Source organism: Malurus melanocephalus, unplaced genomic scaffold (genome assembly GCF_030028575.1).
Source record: "Malurus melanocephalus ecotype Western Australia unplaced genomic scaffold, MMel_1.1 scaffold_92, whole genome shotgun sequence".
NCBI lineage: Eukaryota > Metazoa > Chordata > Aves > Passeriformes > Maluridae > Malurus > Malurus melanocephalus.
In genome coordinates, this window is record NW_026623324.1 from 1,560,771 (window position 1) to 1,585,012 (window position 24,242).

Below are 24,242 nucleotides of genomic sequence, written 5' to 3' on the forward strand. Positions count from 1 at the left end.
TTGTTGTTGTTGTTGTTTTCCTGCTTTGTTATACTCATTCCTAGCAGGTTTCTGCAGGAGATTCATATGCACCAAGGTTTCTGGTGACCTCTTCATGGAAAATGTGGGGAGTCACATTCTCGTCTGTATGTCATGTTTGCTGACTGGTTTTGATGATGAAGAGTTCTGTTTTGGGGTAGCATTATAAATTGAAGTGTAGGATTTTGAATGAGAGTGTTTGTAATATTTGTATATTGAAGAAGACTTCAAACATTACTTGGCTAAATTGTTTTTTTTAAAAGCTGATACCCTAAGGATACATTCACATACCCTTCTGCCTCTGAAAATTGCACTGAGCAAGCAATCCATTTCCATAAAGGTCAATGGAAAATGAAACAGCTACGCACCTCTCATTAGCTGTTAAAATACTTATACAATTTTGTTCATTCCCCTAAACAGTGAAAAATAAGTTTAACTGCTGACCATAACACTTGTGAAATGAGATATTGTTCTTAAACAGACTGCAAAGTGTGGTTGCGATTTAGTCATTGGTAGTGTTATCCAAGCATTAGAACAGAATATTCTCCCATCCCCATWGAAACTGCAGGGACAGGGCATGTCTTTGGACCCTCCTAGCAAATATTAAGAGTTCCAYGAAAAAGTTATGTTCTGCAACCTCCAAAGAATAGAGAAGTAGCACATCATTGAACCGTATTTGGATGTTGAATGCTGTTTTGTGGTTTCTTTGACCTTAGAAGAGAATGGCTTTTTGTTTGCAATCCGTAAGTTTTCTTTCCACTGAGTGTGAACTTTTTTCTAAACTTGCTTCAGTGTTTCAAGTTCTGAAACAGGCTGACCTTGTATGATAAACATTGCAAGGAGTGTTTGCAGCATAGGGTAATTTCTGACCTTGAATTTTATTTCTGATTATTTGTTAAAATTTAAGGCATTGAAATTAATTTCAATGACTTTCAGTAATAATGCTTCTAAAAAACGCAGGGTTTTTTTGTGCTTTGGGATTGTTTTGTTTATTAGAAACAAAATTAGGGCATTGAAGTAATCCGTAAATAYGGATTATATATAGATAGATACAAATAGATAAATAGATAAATACCAAATGACTTGGCTGTCTATAGTCAGTACAAAAATAACTGGTGTAATGTACATTTCTGGATTGACRTCTTAAAACTACATTTAATAATTTTTACATTGCTTGACCATGTTACTAAGAGCCTACCTCAATTCAGTCACTGAAAATAAGTGGATGTTTAAATTTTGACCCACTTATTGCATATTAAATTAATGGGTTAAATAAGATAAGTTGCAAAAGTTACATATTTGTGTAATGCCAGTGCAGAAGCATTCTTCCTTCTTGGAGTTTTCTGCCAACTTTAACCTTTTTTTTTTTAATGTATGTGTGTGGGGTCATAGCTCAGTTAAATCAGTCCTAGACATGCCAATGTTGGCTACATAATTATGCTTTGTTCTCTTCATAGTGACTAAAATCTGTGTTTTGGCAGGTGTGCTATTAACTCGAAGCTGATAAGTCAGCCCTCTCCCTCTCAAAAATGTAGGAGTAAATGCTTCATTGCTGTGGTTCATTACGGGACAAATTAACCCTTGGAACTGGTTATATTTTAGTACTTAATAKTTAGGCATTTTTGTGATTTGTTTTTCTGTTAGGATTAGGTGCCTGTGTTCTTCCTGAAACTAATTGCTTTTATTTCATCGTGTATTATGTAGAAAGGAAAAAAAATGGTACTTTCAAACTCATTGCTTAATGTTACAGTAATTATTGAGACAAACAAGTAGTTTTACCTTTCATTTTATCTTCTTAAGAGAAAGATTGTACTGTCAAGTTTTTCAAATAAGTGTTTTGGCTTTGCTGTTGAAGATTAGAGTTCCTGTAAATGCACAGTCCTGAGAGGCTATTCCTCAGCTACTGAAGAAACTGCAAGGATGGAATGCAGGAATCCTTCCTCACAGAATGTATTTTGATGGGATTTTTTTCTTCCCAAGTTTTATATTTAAGAAAAAAGAAGTGGGCTCAAAAATAATATTCTTTTTCTACTTTGTTTTGAAACAGGCTGTTGGTTTGTTTTTTTTTTTTTTAAACAGAGAGGCTCTTTCAAATATTCTTTATAAAAGAAACTGACAGCCTAAAAATTCTTYATAAAGTGTAGCCTAATAAAATTCCTCATAAAAATGACATTAAAYGAGTTTCATGTTAACTGATGAGATTCTAAGGGAACTCAATGGCTAAACCTGACAGAGCATCTACAACCTGAATTTGTTTGGTTTCATAGCAGTTGGCATCTTCAAAGGGATCCAGGATTTTGTTTTGTCTTCAGTTTGTTGAATGGGTTCTTTTCAATACTAAATTTAGTCAAAGGTGATTTTGTAAATGAAAAAAAAAAGCAGCAAAGCGGGATCCTATCATTATATCTCTGACAAAACTAGATATAAAAGATTGACCTATTTCTGAAATGTTGCTTGACTTCCCACTTGTTGCAACAGGTGATGTGTGGCTTTGTTGAGTAGCTATAGCTGGATGAGGAGGCTTCCCCATCCACCTACAGGTGGTTTCTGCCCTCTCCCACCTGTCAGCAGAATCTACACATCTCTCTGCCTGTGTGGTCAGTAGGTCTGGGCTAAATCACTGGAGAGAACCAGCTGGAAACAACTCTAAAATGGTTTATTTGCAGGCTTCATTTTCTGCTGAGCTGTCTGGCTGGTTGAGTCTCCCAAGACTACCCAGTTGCTGGATTCAGTCTGGGGGAAAAACAGCTGTGAGAGTGAGGGGTTGTAACTGGAAGAGGAGGTTAAGCTAAGTATTTCAGTGGCAGCAGGCTCTTACTGTCTTGGTGATGACATCGGCCTACAACCTTTACTTCAGCTTTGTTAGTTAAGTCACCTTTAAAAGCAGAATATCTTTAAATTTTTTTTAGGTATGTATATATTAAACCTTATTTAATTTTGATGTGTCCTTTTTTGTATTAAATATTCTAATCTCAACACACCAAATGCACCTTGAGATAGATCGCAAAAAATAAAGCAACAAGGAAGTTTGTAATTTCTGAGTGTAATGTTATGATCAGGAAAAGTATGCCAACTATGTAAATACTTCCGTGTACTCAGAAGCTGTGTATTCTTCTGATTAGCTTGAAATATCAAGCTGCATYGAGTCATTTTCTATTTACTTCGAAAAACCCGATAAATCCAAGCRAAATTTGAATGAAATTTAGGGATTAAATACTGAAAACATGATTTGACTAATGATAGAAAAGTAAAATTGTTGGTTCTGAAGTAAAGTAACCTGTCAGCTCTTGCTCCTGGATGCCATTTTTAAGATWATAAACCTTCTGTTCATTGCTTGGTGAACTCTGTATTGATTTAGGGAATGGCCAGGTCTTAAATTTGGGTTAGGGAAGAAATTTATGTTTTCTCAAAGTTTCTCTTGGAGGAAACTGTACCTGATGTATTATATGTTGACTAAGACCTTTTATGCAGTTTGAACATAATAGCTTTAGTTTATCTAATATTTTGGTTTTCTTAGGAATAGGATGAATTCCTTAAAAAAATAAATCAATTTTCCTAACAAAGATGGTGTTCTTTAAGGAATGGATTCACAGTCACTTTATTCTGCAGAGTTTGAAACTAGAATATCTTAGGAATTCACCACCTAACTGTTATCCTTGTCATCTGCCTCCATTTTGGCCACTGGTTTTTGTTTCGGTTTTGGGGTCTGGTTTTTTTTAGAGCTGTCTTTTAAAAATAGCAAGCAAAGAAAGAATTTGAAAGTAATTGCTGTTTCAAATAAGTAGGCAGGTTCCTGGTAGATACCATGCACCTGAGTTTTTTGAGTTTTAAAGCTAAGTTTCAGTGTTGATTGATTGTCATGTAATTGTAAAATTATGGAGGAATTGCTTTAATGGGGTAATTTCACTTAAATGTAGTATTTAAATAGCAGAGTAAAGTTTACTGTTTTATTAAAGAGAACTTGAAAATGTGTAGTGTCCAGTATGCTTTTGATTTTTTACTAATACAATATCCAAATCCTAGATTTTTCAGAATTTACTGCTGATCTAGTGTTTAAATTAGGATTATTTGAATATCTAATTATAAATGCATGTTACCTCTAGTACTTCCTATTACAGAACAATAGAAGTTTCTGTTTTGCATTACAGACCTATCTGAAGAGCAAGTGAAGCAAAAATGGCATGCAGCAAAGTAACTTGCTGTATCTGTAGTCTGTGCCAATAACTTGTTAAAACTGCTTCTTTCTCTCAAGTTTCCATTTGTCCAAAGTTGTTTTAATAACAGTTATTAAAGAAGTGAAGGGGAAGCAAAAAATGATGATGCAAGGTGTGTTGAAACTATTGAAATCTCGTCCCTTTTCCTCTCTTTCCTTCTCCAGACATTTTCTCCAGGCAGGTGACTCCCAGTCATTCTCATTSTTTAGTGCTTTTCTTGTGCCACATGTCCCATTATGGATGTGCTTTTCTTACAAAGTTTGTGTCTGTTTGTCAATTCATGAGGTCAAGGASTTTTTGTGTCAAGTCATGTCTTGTTTTGGCTTTCCAATTGGGAACACTTTGTTCAGGATTTTTTTTTAAATGTATGTTGGCTCCTGTGAGATACCTTTTTTTTGTTAGGTTGTTTTGGTTTTTTTAAGCTGGATGATTTTAGACAAATACACTTAAGAACAAACTGTTCCTTTCAGTTAAGTGTGAAAATTAAGAGCTGGTTATATGCCTGCTGTAAAGGGACATAGATAATAGAGGATACACTGTCCATGGAATAAAAAAGTCTCTAGTGTATGGGTGTTTAAAGGATGAAATTCATTTGCTGATGATGACCTCTGAACTTAATCCAGTCAGACAATCACAATCTGACAGATACTAGTTACAGAGATAGCAGAACTCATCCTGAGAGCCCACAGGAAAAAAGGGAGGTATTTAAGAAGCAGTGCTGTATAGGCAAAAGAATCATCTTTTGTACATGCAGAGAAGTTCTGATAGTTCATGTTTTCACTGTGATAATTAATTTGTGGTTCACACACTTAATTTTTTCACAGTGAGACTTAATCTACAGTCTAAAACCAGGACATGGCTTCTATAAGAAATATTGAAATTCTGATTTCCAGTTACAATCAGAACCAAATAACAGTTCCAAATAATGGAGGTGGGTCTCTTAATATGGACAAGGTAYTGAGTTTGATTTACTGAATACACAACATTTTATTAAGTTTTTTTCTGCCTGCTAGCCCCCAGGTAAAGGTGCAGGGTCACCCTGCTGGTTTTATTGYATGTTGATTTACTTAAATTCCTGTCTGAATTAACAGGAACCAGATTTGCTTGCAAACAGTTGGAGAGGGGTACAGGGGGTAGCAGAGACAGTAGCAGCATTGTCTGGACAATCTCTATTTGCAARAAGAGTTATATAGCATACCATCTTTTCTTTCCTTTATAGTATTCACTAAGAATGACTTTATCAGTGGCGGTAAATATAGTGGATATGTAGGCATTCTTACCTATAATCGTAGTAACTTAAATAGCTTATATTTGCAATTGACCCATGATAGTCACCTATTTAGCAAATTGCAGTTAAAGTGGCAAGAAATGGTTAGTAGAAAATTACTAACTTGGGAAAATGAGGTTGCTTAATGTTTTATTTTTAGTACTTATAAAATAGGTAAGATAAAGAGGATATAATAGAAAGTATGAAGACGACAGGAGAGATAGAATGGACTTGAGTATTTCAGGATGGTTTCTTTTTGAAGTTTAAGCAATAGAAGATAGTTTGAATTCAGTACATCTAAAYTATTAAATAGGTGTTCAGTCCTTTGTCTTGATTTCTCTCTATATACTATACCTTCTTACTGTGCTATCAGTTCTTGGAATGCCCCTTGTATTTTTATTGTACCAATCAACATGTGAAACAAACCAGCTTCCTGGTAAACACCACTGATGATTCCTCTTTAGCCTGATAATTTGTCTCTAATAAAATGAGTTTATTAACCCTTTTTCTGTCTCTAAGATTGAACTTCCTAAAAGGTACATCTGCTCAGGTCTGCTATCTTATTGCTTTCTAAGAAACCATCTGTTGGGACAAAATGGGACTAGTGTGATGTGAGCTATTTGTGATGTAATGTTCTTGATGTCCTTCATGACTGTCCTTATTAAAGGTATACTTGAGTCAATATACCTCTGCTGTTTTTAATGCTGGTATCTTTTACTTTTTTCTCTCATAAAGAAGCGTAACATTACGGATTCATTTCATAGGTTTACAAGTTTTGCAACATTAGCCCTTCTTTGAGTGGGGGCTTGACATTTTGAGATTTGTTTTAACCGGAATTATTTAATAATTCTCTGAATCTCATAATTCTATGAGTTCAGTGCACTAGGGTGAGTAATACTTGCATTTCTAAGTTCTTTTTAGATAATTAGACAGGCGAAGAGTAGAAGGTTTTGTTCAGCTGTGTGGGTAAATAGCAGGATCTTTGTTATGGATGCTGTTAGAATCCTCGTGTGTGCTTGCTGCACTATCAAAAGTGTCTTGGCTCTTCAGAGTCGTGACTTGGGTCACAACAGCCCCATGCAGTGCTATAAGCTGGAGGCAGAGTSACTGGAAAGCAGCCCAACAGCAAAGGACTTGGTAGACAGCAGCCAAATGAGAGCCGGCGTGTGCCCAGGTGGCCGACAAAGCCAATGGCATCCTGGCCTGGATCAGCAATAGTGTGGCCAGCMGGACCAGGGCAGCGATTGTACCCCTGTACTCGGCACTGGTGAGGCCACACTTCGAGTGCTGTGTCCAGYTCTGGGCCCCTCACTAGAAGAACGGCATTGAGATGCTGGAGAGTGTTCAGAGAATGGAGCTGGGGAAGGGTCTGGAGCACAAGTCTTGTGAGGAGCAGCAGAGGGAGCTGAGGTTATTTAGYCTGGAGAAATGGAGGCTGAGTGGGACCATTATCACTACATCTGCCTGAAAGGAGGCTGTAGTGAGGTGGGAGTTGCTCTCCTGGCAGGCAACAAACACCTGCACAAGCTGCAGCTGGAGAGATTCTGGTTAAACATCATGAAGAATTTCTTCATGGAAAGGGTTATCAAGCAATGGAATGGCCTGCCCAGGCAGGTGGTGGAGTYGCCATCTCTTCAAATGTTCCAGAATGACTGGATGTGACACTTAGTGCTGTGGTTTAGTTGACATGGTGCTGTTTGTTCAAAGGTTGGACTTGATGATCTTGGAGATTTTTTTCCAACYTTTGTGATTCTATCATACCATATCTACCACTTTTGATACCAGTTTACAGCATAAACTCATTTGTAGGTTTTAATTTTTCTCTCTAACTTAYCTGGATTTTATTTTTAACTTGTTGATTTATATTCCAGAAATTATTGAAAATAACAGACAATAATATCTCTTTGTTCCCCAGTTGTAAATGTTTCTTGGGCATGCATCTCTTATATTCAAACAGTGCCAAGCACCCAAGCCTGTGCTCTATGATGATATTAAATTTGCTTTCTCCTTGATCTCATTGCAGAAAGGTAGAGTCACAAAGAGACATGTACTAACCCAGAATTGACTTGAAAATGGTGTTGCTGGTAGAAATCATAAGCAACTTCAAACTACTTAGTCATTTTTTTTATTTCTGGCTGTAGTATATGGAATGTTTGGGTAACAATCAAAAGTGAAGTTTTACATTAGTTTGATGCAAAGTACTTTTCTTGCACCAAACTTATTCTCCTTYGATTCTGAATCATTCAGAAATATAGTATCTGGTTTTGCTCACATAAAATTAAATAAGGTATTACATAAGTATCTTTATCGTATGTCCTAATTACATGTAAATAAGTAAGGACATAGGATTTTCCTTCATTTCTGCATACCTAATCTAATTTGTGGGTTTTGGTGGGCTTTGTTTTCAAATAGTCTTTGTACATCTAAATATTTTGGGCTGTGCTTGCCAGGAGCAAATTGTTAACATAACTTTGAATTTTATTCTTTGTGGAATATTAAAAGTCTGAAAAATATTAAAGTAAACCCAAAAGAGCCAAACTGGCTTTTGCCCAACTTAACATCACATATGTATTGGAGCCAGAAAAGGGAATTTAAAGAATTTGAGTAAGAAGCAAGGGGGTGCTGAGTAAACAGGGCAAACTGGAGATTGTAAAATGACTTCTCCCAGGTTAGCAGCCKGCAAGGGCCAGGAAGTTGTGGAAGAGGCAGAAGGATGCTATAGTAAAGGTTGCTAGGCTACTCCAAGGTAAGCACTTACAGAGTGCTACTCAGCTATGCTGAGCATTTTTACTGCCCTGCTGCAAAGTAATGTGTGTATAGTGTTGTTTGCCTGGCTACCGGCCGGAAAGGGAAGTTTGAACTGGTAAGAAATGTTGTCCCTTTGTAGGATGAAACTTGGTCACATGCCAGTTATTACCTTTTGCAAGACTGACTGTTTTTGGTTTCGGTCACACTGACTGACAAGGAATGTTAGGAATTCTGCTGAACATGTTTGAAATGGAATAGCAAACAATAGGTCTTTGATTCAAGTATAAAAGTATAAAAATGTTGCAGGAATTTAACCTGTTCTGGTGGCTCTCATTGGTGAGCTCTCGGTTTGTCTGTACCTTCATTTCTTCTGCTAAGAAGCTTAGTGAAAATGGAATGTGGATTCTTTTCCTTTTATCTGGATTTGATGTAATTTTTGAAATATTTGTAAGAGTTGTTAATCTGTACCAGTAAAAATTAGTTCTTTCAATTGAAAGTGCAAGGTCATCAATTTTTCCTCTGTAAGGTAGGGTAATTCTTCATCTACTTTTTTACAAATGGGTTTCCTATGCTGTATTTTGCTGTGCATACGGGTAGAAAATATATGCTTATGATTCTTCTTACATGTAGTTTAATATTTGGTCTTTATCCCAGGAGATCATTTAACAGGAGGTTAAAACTAACAGTTGCTATCACAAGCAGTGACAGAGGAACTGAATATGGAATTAAAATTACRTTGTGTTGAAATGATTCCTTTCCATCTGCTGTCTCCCTCCTTGTGAGCTGTAACACAGTAACCCAGTTGGCGTCTTGTRACAGTGTTTCCTGAAGAGGTACTGCAACTCTGCCAATGAGGTTGTCTCATGAACAAGTCAAACGCTGTAGGGTGCAACAGCAAAGAAAGTATAACTTACTCTAACATTTGTGAAGATGCAGTGTATATTAACATAACAGGGACTGGGTCCAAGTCCAATGGCCTGTTGCCATTTGGGGACTCCCAAGGCAAGCTAATTCCCCTGGTATGTAGTTTCACAACTTTGTTCTGATTTGTGGCCCAGGGATCTCTTGAACATAAACTAACTTTTTTTTTATAAATTCCCTATATCGAGTTGACTTTTGTGAATTTACATCTTTGTATCATTGCAAATTCTGTAGATCTGTGTAGATGCTTTTAAAATCTATGTTAAATTATAGTATTCACATACTATACCAAGAATTACAAAGTTTGCCTATGTGTTGTGTGAACGACTGATCCATATATGATTCTCATCTGCCAATTTTACCCAATGTCRTCTATGAAAAATTATTACCTACAGTTTTCTTCATTAACAAGGCACTGTTATATAGATTTTTTTTTGCAAATGTTTCTTTTCCTAGGGGAAGGCTCCTTGTCTGTTAATCATTCCTTGTAGCTGTGGTTGTTTTGAGCATCTCACTTGTGTCTTTCATGCCTCTTTCAGTTCAGTTACATAATGAGATGAGTAGGGGCCAGGATTGGGTGCAGTATTAAAGATGGATTTTACACGGTGACATAATATATCCTGCTTTGTTTTAGAAGCCTTTTTAAAAGAATTCTTAGTATTTGTTCTTGATTTACTATTGCTTCTGTTTTTATTATTTCAGAATCTTGTTGCAAGGTGTATAATTCTCTGACAGTCCATCAGCATCTGGGATATTAGGATTTTGGGCTTTGTTAAATTATATGGTTTACTTTACATGTCCAGTATATTTCTTGTGCTAGTTTAATATAGGCTCGCACAGTTGCATAAAGAATTCATGACACTGTAGATATTTCTTGGTTTTATAGCTTRGAATAGCTTAAAATTATAAAAAAAAATTTTCATGCTTATGAAAATTGCAATAATATTTTCACAACCCTGAAAGTATACAATTATCTGTTCAGTACAAGTTGTATGTGAAATTAGTAATAGGAATGTTTTTTTTTTCCAGTGTATTAATTTACGAACTCCATCTTTTGCAGTTTTATTGCTAGAGAAGATGGAACATGATGACATTTGTAATAAAACTCTGAAGATTACAGACTTTGGTCTGGCTAGAGAGTGGCACAGAACAACCAAAATGAGTGCAGCAGGGACTTACGCATGGATGGCTCCAGAAGTTATCAAGTCCTCCATGTTTTCTAAAGGAAGTGATATTTGGAGGTAAGAAGTTTATGTGCTGAAGACCATGTTTGGTGGAACTGTGTTGAGGTTTTTGATAGAATTTTTTTTTGGTGGTAGTTTGCTAGGTTATTGTCTCAACATATGGCAAGTTTAGCTCTTCTAAGAAACAAACAGATTTTTCAGTATCTACTTCATGTGTTATACCTTTTATTATCCATTACTTCCAAATGGGAGGAGGAAGAGGGTAAATAAACATTTTTTTTTTAAAGCAAACTCATTAAGAGAAGCCTTTAAAATATTTGTTGCTCTTGATACATTCATGTATGATTGATCTAATTTTGGTAGGTGTGTTTTATATCAGATATCTGAAACTCKTAATCTCCTTAAAAAATGGGACCAACCAAATATTATCTTGTATGTCTGATAAGYAAAAATAAGGTACAAACCAGAACTTTGCCAAATATTAACTTGAATTGGTACTGTTTTTAGGAATTTGCAATGTGATTGTGTGTAAAAGTTAATACTAGGTTTAAGCTTCTACATTTATAGGAATTCTTCTTCCAGTAGCTGGAGTAAGGAGAGTGTATTCAGCACAAAATTGTTTTAACTTGCTCTCTGATTTTAAAGGTGGGAAACACGCTATGTTAAATTTGTGAATTTCTTGTTAAAGATACTATTGTGGATAATATAAATAATATGGCTCTCACTACTGATGCTATTTTTGAGTGGTGTAATGTGGGATTCATGAACTGTAGAAAGGTAACTTAAACTTTAGTTTTATTTTATTTCTGTTTTGTAAGTGCAGAAAAGCAGTGATTGCACAATAGGCTCTAAAAGCTGCTGTGCCTCACCTTGAACAGTCTACATTTCCTTTCTTTTTGGTAGGTTTTCTCTGAAGGGTCCAAGATAGCTRTTTGGGGAAGGAGGGTAGGACTTTAATCTATTTTCTCCTGCCGCTTTATACATGTTCTGTATTGTGTAATTCTTAAATAGGGTCCTATTTTGCTTAGATGCATGATATTCTACAGCATGAGGTAATACTTCTGGTATTCTCAGGATAATTTTGTATTTGCACTGCTGTTTTGTGACACTCATTTGTCTTCTTTCTGGAACCAATTTTATTTGCATCAGTCTCAGTTTATGCCCAGTTGGGATATATCTTTGGCCTCTTTTTTTTCCATTCTTTTTCCCATTCTTTCTTACTTTTTTCTTTAATTATTTTTTCTGTTGTGGGGTGGAGGTTGGGTGTAGGCGTTTCCCTAATCAGCTGTATTCCATGCTTAATTACAGGTCCTGTCCAGTCTTGTTGCTGTGATTTTAGGTATCTGAGGGGGTATGCTTTGGTGCAATTATTTTATATTCTGCTGCAACATTAGTTTACATTTTTGGAACCTACAGTATTTCTCTTCTTCGCCTTCTCTTCTGCACGCCTCTCTTGTAAAAATGTAAGTATTTAGTTAAATGATGGAAGTCTAACAGGAGAGGTTTTTAAGTAGAAAGGCTGTATTTTGCAGTATAGTTTAGACCTTCTTAGCTTCTAAACATTTTCTGCTCACTGCACCTTGATCTATTCTGTTGCTTATCTTTACTCTTTCTTKAAAAGAAAAGCAAATAAATACCCTGGTTACAGCAGTGGTTTTTGTTTTCAAAAGCATTCCGGTTACCAATATAAGTATGTGGGTCTCTTTAAGACAAGAACGCAGTATGTTTCAGCAAAATTCTAAGCATCATTTACACATACTGAGTGCTGAAGGTCCGAGTGAAATTTGCAGACTTTTTATTAGGAAGAAAAAGAGCAGTTGATGCTGCTCAAGTTGAGGCAGCTAACACTTTCAGCTAGTCTTCCAGAGTCTGCCAGTGCTTGGAAATGYTGTGGGAGTATTTTCATGCGAGCCTTCCAGGCTTTATGTTCTCAGGTGTCATCCTAGACAGCAGAACAGTGCTTTCTAGGCCCTGCACGTGTATCCTTTTGCTTTCCAAACCAGAGCTTTAACTACTGTATTTATTTTACTTTGGCACATGCTTTCAAATTCCCAAACAAGAGTTCTTCTCTTCCAGCCCTACCCTTCCATTGATCATTACACATTTCTGAGTAGTGTGTCAGTCTTGGTTTTGTGTGGAGCCTGAAGGAGCAAATATGCCTGCAGATTTCCAAGTGCTGATGGTGTGCTTCAGCAGTCATCTTTACAGTAGCATGTGTCTTGGTTGTACATGCCCTTGGCAAAGCCAAGGAAGCATTTACTGTACAGCAGAATCAGCAGTTGCTTTTGTCTGGCACATTAGTATAAATTTAAAGTGATCCATGCAGCAGTGCATAGTAACCTCTGCTCTAGAAGATGAATTGTAAAATGAGAACTTTACCTTCAAATTTTCAGCTTCTAAAATATCTAAAACCAGCAASTGTTCACTGGTGAGATATAGTAAGACTTAAACCATATTTGATTGCAGGAAAATAATTTTAGTAATGACAAAACGTATTTTTGGAAGTGTATTAGTTTCTGTGGTTTTAAAATGTATATTTCAAAGACATACCTGTGGTTTTGGCCTTTTGCTGAAGACAGAAAGGGACATGGCTTTTGCTCTTCAAAAGAAAGCTCTTTCTTATAAGCTCTGTATGCATGGGACAATTGTATGTGACCTGGTGAAATGGAATACACAAAGTAGCTACTTGTGTAGATGGAAGAGTTAATAGGTAGYTGTTTTCCTAGATAATGATGGATTAGTACCTCCCAAAAACTCCACCATAATGTCTTTAGGCTTCCTTTTTGCAGCTTTTCCCCCATAGTGCTGGCTCTTGATACTTGATATTAAGACTGCTTTCATTAAAAGGCTGTTACTGTGTTGGTCTGTTTAAAACTTTACAGCCACCTTCTTGGCACTCTTGAGAACTCTCTTTAGATTAAAGGCTTGAATTGTAAATACAACTAAAGCTAACAGTGTGACACAACTTTTTGTAAGAGGTGACTTCTTTTTAGTTAAWTTTAATGTTTTGCTTAACTTCAGAGTTAATGCTAAAATACATTTAGAAGGGTCTGAACAAGGGAATTCCTTGAATTTAGARCACTTGCTTGCTGAGAGATTTTTTTACACCTTCTCCAAGGACACAGATGAGCTGTACAGGAGAATTCCTCCATCAGGCATAAAATATGTATGTACTGCAGGAAGTGTTATATTCATTATGGTCAGAATACCACTGCTTTAAAACAAATTTGAATTCATTGTTTTAACTTTCTTTGAGTATACAAGCAAGGGCAGAGATTAGACCAGAAAAATCAGGGTGAAATTATTAAGAAGCCCAAGACTTTTTTTATTCCTTTTTCTTTTGGCAGCATGCACAGACTGTTTTCCTCAGCTTTTGATGACGTATTAGCACTGTAAATTCATTAGTTTTGTAAGATTATATGCAATGCAAAAATTCTCAGACCATAGATAACAAAGTACTGCTGATATTTGTGCTGATATGGTGCAGTTTGCTGTTTTATTATTTATTAAAGAGATGTTGTAAGGTCTTGTATAATGCTGGCTTTTTCTCATTAAACAGTGACAGAACAACTTAACTGATGTGTGTTCTTCTCCCTGAGACATCTGCTCCACTTGAGGTGTCATTTCTAGTATTAAGAGGTGCATAGCCTTTATTTCTCCAGTGCAGAATGCATTTCTCCTCATGTTGGAGAGTTCAGTCTAGTCCTGCAAAGCTTKCAGGTGGTTTCTTTGCACCTCTGGAGAGAAGGAGCAAGAGCAATAGTTTGTATTCTGTTTTTTTTTCCATTGCCTGCTCACTTCACTATTCAAAAGCAGCAATAGGTTGTGCTTTGTATCTTGTTCCACAGGTAGTGGTTCCCTGGCAGGAAGAGAAGTGAAGTGGGTGTGGGAGATGAGGGGAGGAACAAAAAATCAAATGCAGTCATAAAGTCCACTTAAGGCTTACTTTCTGAAAGGAATAATTCCCGCTTCCACAAAAATGACTGTGAAAGCTGTCCATTCCAGCAGTGGTAGAATAGGAGCTCCAGAGGAACAGCAGGCAGTGTGCTGTCCCAGCCCTTTTTAGGGGCTTGGGTCATTTGAACAAGCCAAGGATTGGGTATACATGCCCAAAGAAGGTAAAAGCAACATGCAGCTCTTCTTTGAATGGAGAGCATTACAGAAATTCTTGCAGTTATTGTTACTACAGTAGGAATTCCTGTGATGCTTGATTTCTCTGCCTGACACAGGAAAGATCTCTTCATGCTACCACCTTTCACTGGGAACAATGTTGTTTTGTTTGGATTTTGTGGGTTTTTTTTTTCTAGTATGGAGAAATCAGTTGCGTGTGCGTGAAATAATTTCTCAATTTGTTGCATCTTCAGTGGGAAGATAAGTTAACTGGCCTTTAGATATAATGAGGGGATTAGAAATGCAGACTTCCAGATAAAGCTGAGAATTTTCTGTATTATTAAAAAAAAACAAGCAAAAAAAAAAAACAAGTATGTCCATCTAGGTAAATTGTTGTGAAATATTTGGAAAGGGAAATGAATGCTCTGCTGAGGATTTCTTTTTATTGTTTGTTTGTTTTTTGGTGGGAGGAATGTTGCTTGTTTTCCTGTCATTCAGACTTTCTATTGTAAGTCGGATTTGTGTGAAACTAGCATTTCTATAGAAATAGCTTCAGACTTAAATTTTGAATAGGTGTGCAGTCTTAAAGTCACATACATCAAATTTGCTTAATCACTGTAAGTGGAAAGGTGCACAGTGACAGAAGTAGAGCTGTATTAAAGGCATTCACCATTGACTGGGAAATTGTGGTGAAATTTAGTATGTGGTTGGACAGATACTTGTTTGTTCTTGTGTTTCTTGTGTTCTTGTTGTTTCTTTCTCAGAAAATAACTGTTAAAAAAATTACCTTTTGTAGTTATGGAGTGTTGCTGTGGGAACTGCTTACAGGAGAAGTTCCTTACCGTGGCATTGATGGCCTCGCTGTGGCTTATGGAGTTGCTGTCAATAAGCTTACTTTGCCCATTCCATCCACCTGCCCTGAACCATTTGCAAAACTAATGAAAGGTATCCATGTTGTTTCTTCCTATGTATTTAAATAGTTATGTTTTTGGGGGTATGTAATAATCATGGGGTTGCAAAATAATTTGATAGTGTGCTRTGTACCTCATTTGGTAATGTGCTGTGTATCAAGGATTTAGTTTTTCTTTACACAACGATCTGGTGTTAGAGTTGGGTGTGTTTCTGAGGGAGTCATACAGTGTTACTATGTTGCATTGAAGTTCTTCAGTGGCAAAAGCAGAATTTTTGCTCTGATTCCACAGAATTTGTTTTGTACTGAAATTGCATTAATTTTCATAAGTTACAGGATTATACTACAGATTAGTATGAGATAAGATTAAAATCCCAAGAGGAATAATTGCAAATGCCATTTTTCTTCATGTTTCTCTTTGGGTGTCAAAAATGGTTTGGAAATACTTTATAGAGAAATAAACATTGCTTGCTAATGGCTATTTCCTTGTGTTTCGTAATTTTTTTCTCTCTTTTTTATGGATCCCCTCTGGACAATATTGCTAGTTTTGCTATTTCAGATGCTAAAGGTAGACACGAAAAAGAATTTAATACTCATACAAAAGCAATCCTCTGAATACAAGCAGGTAGATGTAAGCTCTGTAAATTGACACAGGACTAGGGAAGTCTTGCAGATAAGGAGAACACACTAGAACTTGAAATGCAGTAGCAAATAAGTTGAAATTCACATAGTTCTGAGAAATTTCTATGTGCTGTTAAAAACTGATGGGATTTCAATAAATTCTAGAATGCTGGGAGCAGGACCCTCATATCCGACCATCGTTTGCCTTAATTCTTGAGCAGCTTACTGCCATTGAAGGAGCAGTTATGACWGAAATGCCTCAAGAATCTTTCCATTCCATGCAAGATGACTGGAAATTGGAAATTCAGCAGATATTTAATGAATTGAGGACCAAGGAAAAAGTAAGTTTATTTTTGCAATTGTATGGCAGTGAAGGAAGGGTATGTGTGTATGTATGTTTGTGTGACACAGCAGTCTTGGACTTTTGAATTGCTGCTTACTGATGTACTCATGCAAATATATGGACAGTTGAAAGATATCCTCACCTGTCTCCCCAGAGAAAGCAGGTTGTAGATCTGTAAATGTGGCATTCTAGGCTCTTCTCTTAAATGTGTTACGTACAAACATACAAGAAAAAAATATCACTTAAATTGATTTTATGCCTTAGTTAATCTTAATAACTGCAAACTTTCAGCTACTTTTGGACATTCTCCTCAGCTGTGAGAATGAAAAGCCTTTCATCCCATTATATGACTGTATCCCATGGCTTCTTTTCCAAAAATGGAAAGAAATATCTTTCTTCTTGCTGAACAGACTGATCATATGGATGCCTTTTAGTGTTGCAGTGTGAGATATATTATTAATGATAAAGTTATTAATAAGGTCAAACTCTTACACATGAATCAGTAAATCCAGTTTCTCTTGTGTATTATTCAGATTTCTGCCACTGATCTTCTTTCTATACTCTGATGTTTGTACTAAATAAGTATTCACTGTCAGGTCTCTTTGTCTTCTCTTTTACTTACTTCAACTTGGTTTTAATCACCCTGAGTTTTATATTTTACCTTTAGACAACTTGATAAATGTAACAGTTGAAATAGGCTGGGTATCCTCTTGAGTCCCTTTTAGAAATGCTTCTAGAAAACACAGATTCCTTTTTTTCAGATGTTTCTTGCAGTATCGTATTGCCCAGTATATATTTGATGTGATTTTTCATGAAGCAATAATAGACAATAAAGAAAACARTAATTAAGAGACATTGACTTGTAAAGAAACTATGGAAGGTGTAGTCACTAACTTTGACTAAAGCAAGAACTATACTCTTACTTGCAAGTCGCTGTTTGTAGCCTTCGTCCTTTTTTTGTCATCCAATAGCACTATGTGGACTTTTGGCTAGTTTTGGGTGTGGCCTTACAATGTGTACTGTAACATCAGTATAGTGGTATTAGAATTTATTGATTACCCATAAGATTGCAGGACCATTACATACTTCCCATCTACAGTTTCTTCTACCTTCTGCATTTACCTCTTCCATTTTGCTTCACAGAGCCAGATAAGTATTGTCTGTGTAGTCTGTTCCGCCTRTAGCAGGCATACAGTGTGCTAGAGCTGAACTGTGTGCCTCAGTAGCTGTCAGATCTCTTCCTTTGCAGTTGAGTTATAGTCCCTTTACAGAGAGTAGAAGCTTCCTTTTTTACTTGCCATGGGTTACCAGCTACTGTGTTCACTTGCCTCAACCTGCCATAGAGCGTAACTCTGTTTTTGGCCCCTCCAGCAACTGCTCAGCCAGCCATTTTCCTCTTTTTACTGTAGGAGCAATTGTAACAGGCCTTCCTGTTGAGGTTTTCTGTTTAATTTTTTTTTTCTGTAGGCATTAGTCTATTTCCTATCCAAGAAAAATCTGACTAAATCAGGTTTAGAATTAAATAAGACAGTAAAGATATTTGTGGGAAGAGTAATCTTTTTGGTGCCAAAGTGATTTAAGTTCAATTAGGAGGGGGAAAGTTAAAATGAAATTTACTTTATATATGCCAAAGCAASTGCATCTCCAGAGGCATCTACCCTAATGAGGTATACTTCTCTAAGAATGAAAACACCTAACTTTGACTTACACAAGGTTTTCAGATATGCAAAGTTTTTTGATTTGGCATACTATCAATTTTGCTGTCAGCTACTAGAGAGAAAGTAATGTCTGTAAAGTATTTCAATAATAATAATAATAATAATAATAATAATAATAATAATAATAATAATAATAATAATAATAATAATAATAATAATAAATCCTCTGCATGGAGCCTCATTCCTCTGGTAAAAGAGGAACTTCTGTAGCTGGAGCAATTTCCTCAAGGGCTTGCTGCTAATGAGTGATGGTGACGCCTACTCGAAGAGAAGATCATAATCTTATTTTGACAAATGTTCTTGAGCAACTTAAATACAGAATTCTTTCCAAGCTTTCTTACAATGGGTATTTTAATTGTAGAGCAGTGTGGAAACATTRCATAACTAATTGCACTAAGTCTGTTTTTAATTAGTTTATTTGGAAAAGAGTAAATACTTAATTTCTCATTGAAGAAAAACATTTTCTAGACTGCCATTTCAGTACTTACTGGCCCTCAATTTTTGCCTAGTTACTGAGCTTCATGGAACTTGGATTTGAGGACTGTGAAAGATGGAAAATCAAGTGTCTCCTAATGTGCCTTTGCTACTGTAYTAATGCAGTTATAAGAATCTTTCCTATTTTTCACTAAAGTACATTTTTTCTAAATCTGAATTTATGCAGCTTCTGTGTTCAGCCCTTGTTTTAGGTAGTTGTGTTTTGAGTGGACAGGAGGATTTACCGGAGTCTTTAAGTTATTAAACATCTTAAAAAAAACAAAACAAAAGAAAACAGAAGAACACAACTCAAAGCCTTACTTGCGGGCATGAAGACAGGTTTCTCTGAATTTCCAAGGGGCAGAATTGCCTGAAGCAAAACGCTCTATGTTAGAATAAACATTTGTTTCCAATATTATGCTAACACAAGCTCACTCAAAATTAGTATACCATATGAAATTTGTCAGTCGTTTCAATTAAATTTTAAACCCATGATAAACAGTGTATTTATGCTAAAGCTGTAAAAAAACAAATCTTCATGAAGAACAGACCCTTCTCATTGAACCAGTTTGCATCAGTGCCAACCTGTCCTTTGACATMCATAGTCTTTTTGGCAAGAACATTTGAATAGCGCCTCATTTGAAAACACTGAAGTACTATAGTTCAAGAMGTAATTTATTCAAAGCAAAGTAGGAGTTAAAAAAGGAAGAGTTGGATTTTTGCTTTCACTGTATGAAATAAGAAACTCTTCTGACATACAACATTGCTGGAAACCAATGAGCAGAAGTAGGCAGTCTGCTCTGAAATCAGAATAAAACAAACAAAACCAAGCAACATCAGARTCATAAAATTGTGATAAAATTAATTAATTTTAAATAGAAATAAAGTTCTTAGATACCCTGAAGTTCTAGCATAATTTTATTTCAAATGAGTTGAACTCAATTTCAGTCCAGGTGGAATTTATACAATCATATGAAAAAAATATGTTGTGAGAAACATATACAATATGAATCACATGTAGTTCACCTTTTCCTGTGCTTTCAGTACAGTGTTATTAGCAATATAGACTATAAATGTTCTGTGCAAGTCTATTTCCTATGTAGTATGCCCCATACTGTGAAGGAAGGTCTGAAAYGAGGGGGAGGTCTCAAATTTCAGATGTATTTTAACAGATTTTGCACATTAAAGATTAAGACCATTTTAAGATGTTAGGCTTACAGCTGTTTAGCCTTGGGTATTCATTTACTCTGAAAAATTAACTAACTTCCTTACTAAAGCTTTTCCTTTTCCAAAATTAAAACAAAAAAGAATAAAAGAAGAACAACTCTTCTTAGAGTGGTGGCTGGGGAGTCTATCCTGTAATTCAGTGGTTAGTAGCTGTTTGTTACAGATACCTGCTAGATTTTAATTAAGAAATAGCTGTCTTCTGTCTTATGACTTAGTTTATCCTATTGCACTAATTCACATTCAGTGTAATACTGATTGCTTTTCTAGATAGGAAAGTGCTATTTAATACATGGCTGAAAAACAGGAAAGGTTAGAGAATTTAAGATAAAGACAATAATTTGTGTGTTCGTCAGGTCTTTAGCTTTATGTTAAAGTGTAGGAACTATCCAAGGGCAGCCCTYGTGCTATGCAAGAGTTTCTTGTCAYGTGAAATACTTTTAAGTGCATTTTCTGCTGGGCTGTTAGTTGATAATATCTGATTGCATGTGTTTGTCCCCATTGCCACTGTTTACCTGCTTTTACTAAAGGGAGTCAAATTAAATGGTTAAAAGGAAATCTGTATAATGCATGATTCTGAATAAGAATCTTGGTTTATTAAGAACAGAGGACTATCAGAAGATTGTATGTGCATATTGCATGCATATAGTGCATCGTAAAAATAAATTGGGAAATACAACCTTTTGTGCACTTCATATGTCCTTTACTACTGGCTTCGCATTATTACTTACTTTCACTTTTGTGAATCCTGCTTTCAGGAGCTTCGATCACGAGAAGAGGAGTTGACAAGAGCAGCTCTTCAGCAAAAATCTCAAGAAGAATTACTGAAGCGCCGTGAGCAGCAGTTAGCAGAACGCGAGATTGATGTACTGGAACGCGAGCTGAATATCATGATATTCCAGCTAAACCAAGAGAAACCCAATGTAAAGAAGAGGAAGGGGAAGTTTAAAAGAAGCCGGTTAAAACTTAAAGATGGACACAGAATTAGTTTGCCTTCAGGTTTGCAGTTTTTTTAAAGTTCACAGTACCTTAATAAATGTGCTGGCTTCCTCAGTTCCTTGGTTGATGTTTTCAGTGTTGGCTACTACTGTATTTTATTGCTTCATTCTTCTACTGTGATGCACAGAAGGTTTAGGTAAGAATTGTATAGCTCCCTCCCCGCAAGGCAACAACTTTCACATATCATATTCTCATGGAGTAGTCCTCATTTCATCTGGGAGAATGATTCAGCTACAAGTCCATCCCGTTTGGAGGGAAAGGTCACTAGCATGAGAGCCACATGATTCAAGACTGGTTCAAAGTTCAGATTTTTGTTATCATTGTTTCTGTACAGACAGAAAAATACCTTTTTAGTACATGCCAGAACTTTCTAGCATGATCCAGTGCTAGTGTTGTATGCCCTAAACTTGCAAATGCCGAGCAGAAAAACAGCGCTTTGAAAGGGCTGGGGGATACAGCTGCTGTAGGTCCAAATTACACGCCTATTGCAGTCAATCTTCAGTGCTTTATTTCTTGCAAGAAAACACTCTAACAGAAGCAGCAGCAGATTTTCAGAATGCAAATATTGTATAATTTGAGAGTTAAAGCATTTCATTCTACTCATGAATGTGTTAAAATGCCCCCTTTGCAAAGGAGGCCTGTGTTTGTAGACTGGTTCTTTTAGTTGTCAGTGTCTGTAAGGGTTCAGAGGTGCTATTTTAATGTTGCCACAGGATAGCACTACACAAACTCAAGGTTTCACCAATGGCTGGAAAGCCTTCATTAGTGGTACCAGCATCCTGGTGTTGATGGGCTTCCTTTCAGTGGCTTCCAGGACAGGTCTGTCAGTTTATTAAAAATGAAGTAAGAGCTTGATGCTATGCTAACACAAGTCTGATCAAATTGTAGCTGGCTGGTAGCTGGAAGGAGACAAGGGAGGCAATAATATTTAGAGTAGTATTTCAGCRCTAGTGAAATAAGTTTATTTTTTCTTACTTTAAAAATAAGAGCAAATAAGATAAAAGCCATCCTACAGCCTCCCWGACAAACATGTTAGATTTATGCTGGATTGCAAGCCTAAATTGAACATTTGGTTCTTTGTTTCCAGTTCTGCTTATATGTAACTTGAAATATTGATAAAATAAACACTTTTATTCAGTATAGCAGTTAGCTCCTTGTTCTCAAGAACCTCCAGATGAACTTGTCCTTGAGACAATTCTATTCTAAAAATAGTGTACAATATAATTGCACTGATGACAGGGATTACAGGGTCATATTGTTGAATATAATTTCATACCTTCTTTCCTCCTCAATATTTGTTGTTGTTTTTTTTAACTTCTTTGCTGTAAATATCTATATTTCTGAAGTTCGCTGTATGATTTTCTGACATGAATAGATGTGACTTTTCTTTGTGGATGCTTTTTATTATGGTATATATGAATTACGTGTTAAAAAAAATAAGGCGAATCTGATTGCCCTGAGTATTGATTCATTTGAGATGAAACAGTGAGGAGTTTTTTGCCCCTCCTGTGACAATGAAAAAGATTGAATAAGAGCTTGTGTTATTTATGTGTCTTACCTGGACCTACTTGCTGTTGTTCATGTTCTTGCAAACCTGTCTCATGAAGGCATGAAATCCTGCTTGTTTGACTCAATATCTAAATTGTTGCATTTAGAGTTTTCAATGTTTTTAATATAAATTTCTCTTGCACTGTCAAGTTTAATTCATTATATAACTTTGTTTTAAGAAGTAGTGTGGCATGTTCTTCTGAAATGTTTTTATTCAGAACATTAACTTCATCTGTTTTGCTCTCTTACAGATTTCCAGCACAAAATAACAGTGCAGGCATCCCCCAACCTGGATAAGAGGAGGAGTTTAAACAGTAACAGCTCTAGTCCATCAAGTAGTCCCACAATAATTCCTCGTCTTCGAGCTATACAATGTAAGTCTCCACTCATTTGATCAACAGAGAGTGTTCCATATACTTACTGAAATGTTCATAATAGTATCAGATTCCAGGCATATTTTTGTCTAATTTCCACATCCCTTGATTGGTTCTAACAGTTACAGCTTCTTTGAAAAGAGTCGTGGTCTTGATAAAATGCTAAATAATTTTCAGTAACTCAGAATTATTGTGAATGCTTTAAATTGTATGTTAATTACTTCAGGAGCCAATTTGTAAATGGACTGGAATAAAACAATGACAAAGAGAAATTTATGACAAAAGGCAAATTGTCACATTTAGAACCCAAGTAAAATGGAAAACAAGGTTTTAGTAGATATTGGAGTTGATAAAGGAGAAGAAAGGTTCAGAGAATAAGAGAGTCTTGTAAGATGGAAAGACAAAGGATGAGCCAGTAACTCAACTTTCTTGTATGAAAAGAAAATCAAGCTTTAAACAGGTACACATCCAGAAGGTACCTTGCTTGCGGTTTTTTGAAGACAAGAAAAAGAGACAAAAATATTATGTACACTCAAGCCCGAAAGGAAGGTGGAGGTAGCAGGAATATGATCATGTTTTATTACAGTGAAGTATGCATTTATATTTGGGATTGAGATACACACAGATTAAATAGTTCAAACAGGATTCACTGCTTTCATTTGTACTGTCTGATCTATTGTGCAAAGTAGATTGTTTAATTATCCATTTCAGAGAGTAATGCCTTTAGCTTCTTTCTCTTTATGAAATCAGTGGAACCTGTTCCAACTGATTGTTTATGGATGGTGGCCATCTTCACTTGCAGGCATAGTCGCCTGTGAGGGAGATTGCTTCAGAATCTGCTTTTTCAGCTATAAATAAGGAAAAGGGAAAATCAGAATGTATGAGGATTTTTGCCTACATGCTGTTCTGTAGCTAGTTTAAAGATGAATTGATTTTTAAGAATGAAAATTTATTTAAAGTTTGGATAGAAATTAGATTTCTCATCTCCTTTRGAATGCCTCTGCCTTATGAAATCCTTTTCATTTTTAGTGTCCAAAGGGGAGAAAGGATGGCTTCTCTGTCCCTTCAGTGGTTTTTTGAGCTGCAGTGGCTACCGTTGGCAATGGGCAAAGGCCTTTACTACCCATGTGTTGTGGTTAAAGGAGAGAGGTGGACAAACCCTGTCTTACTCTTCTTAATAAAAGTTTGAGATGCAAGGAAAATAACATTTTTCAGATGTTAGCTGACACAGTATCTGTGTTGTCAATAATTTCCTGTCCTCAAAATCATGGTTGGTTTTTCTGATTGGTTGGTTTGCTTTGGTTTTTGCAGAAAGGTAAAGAAAGGCTTTTCTTAGTAAAATGTCATAATTACACATAAACAAGACTGTCTCTTTTTTTTTTTTTTTTGTTCTTCTTTCTCTGCAAGGAAATGCTTGGAAATGAAGCAGATGTCAGGTATTGGCATGACTCTGAAACCTTGAGTTTTCTGTGTTTGTTTTTTCAATTGCGTACCCTTTTATAAGCTATAGCAGTGCCACTCCTTGCATGTATGCTAAGTGCCACTGGGGATTTTCTTTTAATTTTTATT

The 24,242-nt window shown here is 36.0% G+C and overlaps 1 protein-coding gene across 3 annotated transcripts in view; it reads left to right on the forward strand.

Moving 5' to 3' along the window:
* MAP3K21 (mitogen-activated protein kinase kinase kinase 21) overlaps positions 1–24,242 on the forward strand; it is a 40,373-nt gene that overhangs the window by 7,366 nt on the left and 8,765 nt on the right. For all 3 annotated transcript variants that reach the window (XM_057368444.1, XM_057368445.1, XM_057368446.1), the window contains exons 2-6: positions 10,229–10,409; positions 15,259–15,407; positions 16,159–16,334; positions 20,511–20,751; positions 22,551–22,673. In XM_057368444.1, the coding sequence (XP_057224427.1) occupies positions 10,229–10,409; positions 15,259–15,407; positions 16,159–16,334; positions 20,511–20,751; positions 22,551–22,673 (870 nt within the window). The remainder of the gene's footprint in view (positions 1–10,228; positions 10,410–15,258; positions 15,408–16,158; positions 16,335–20,510; positions 20,752–22,550; positions 22,674–24,242) is intronic.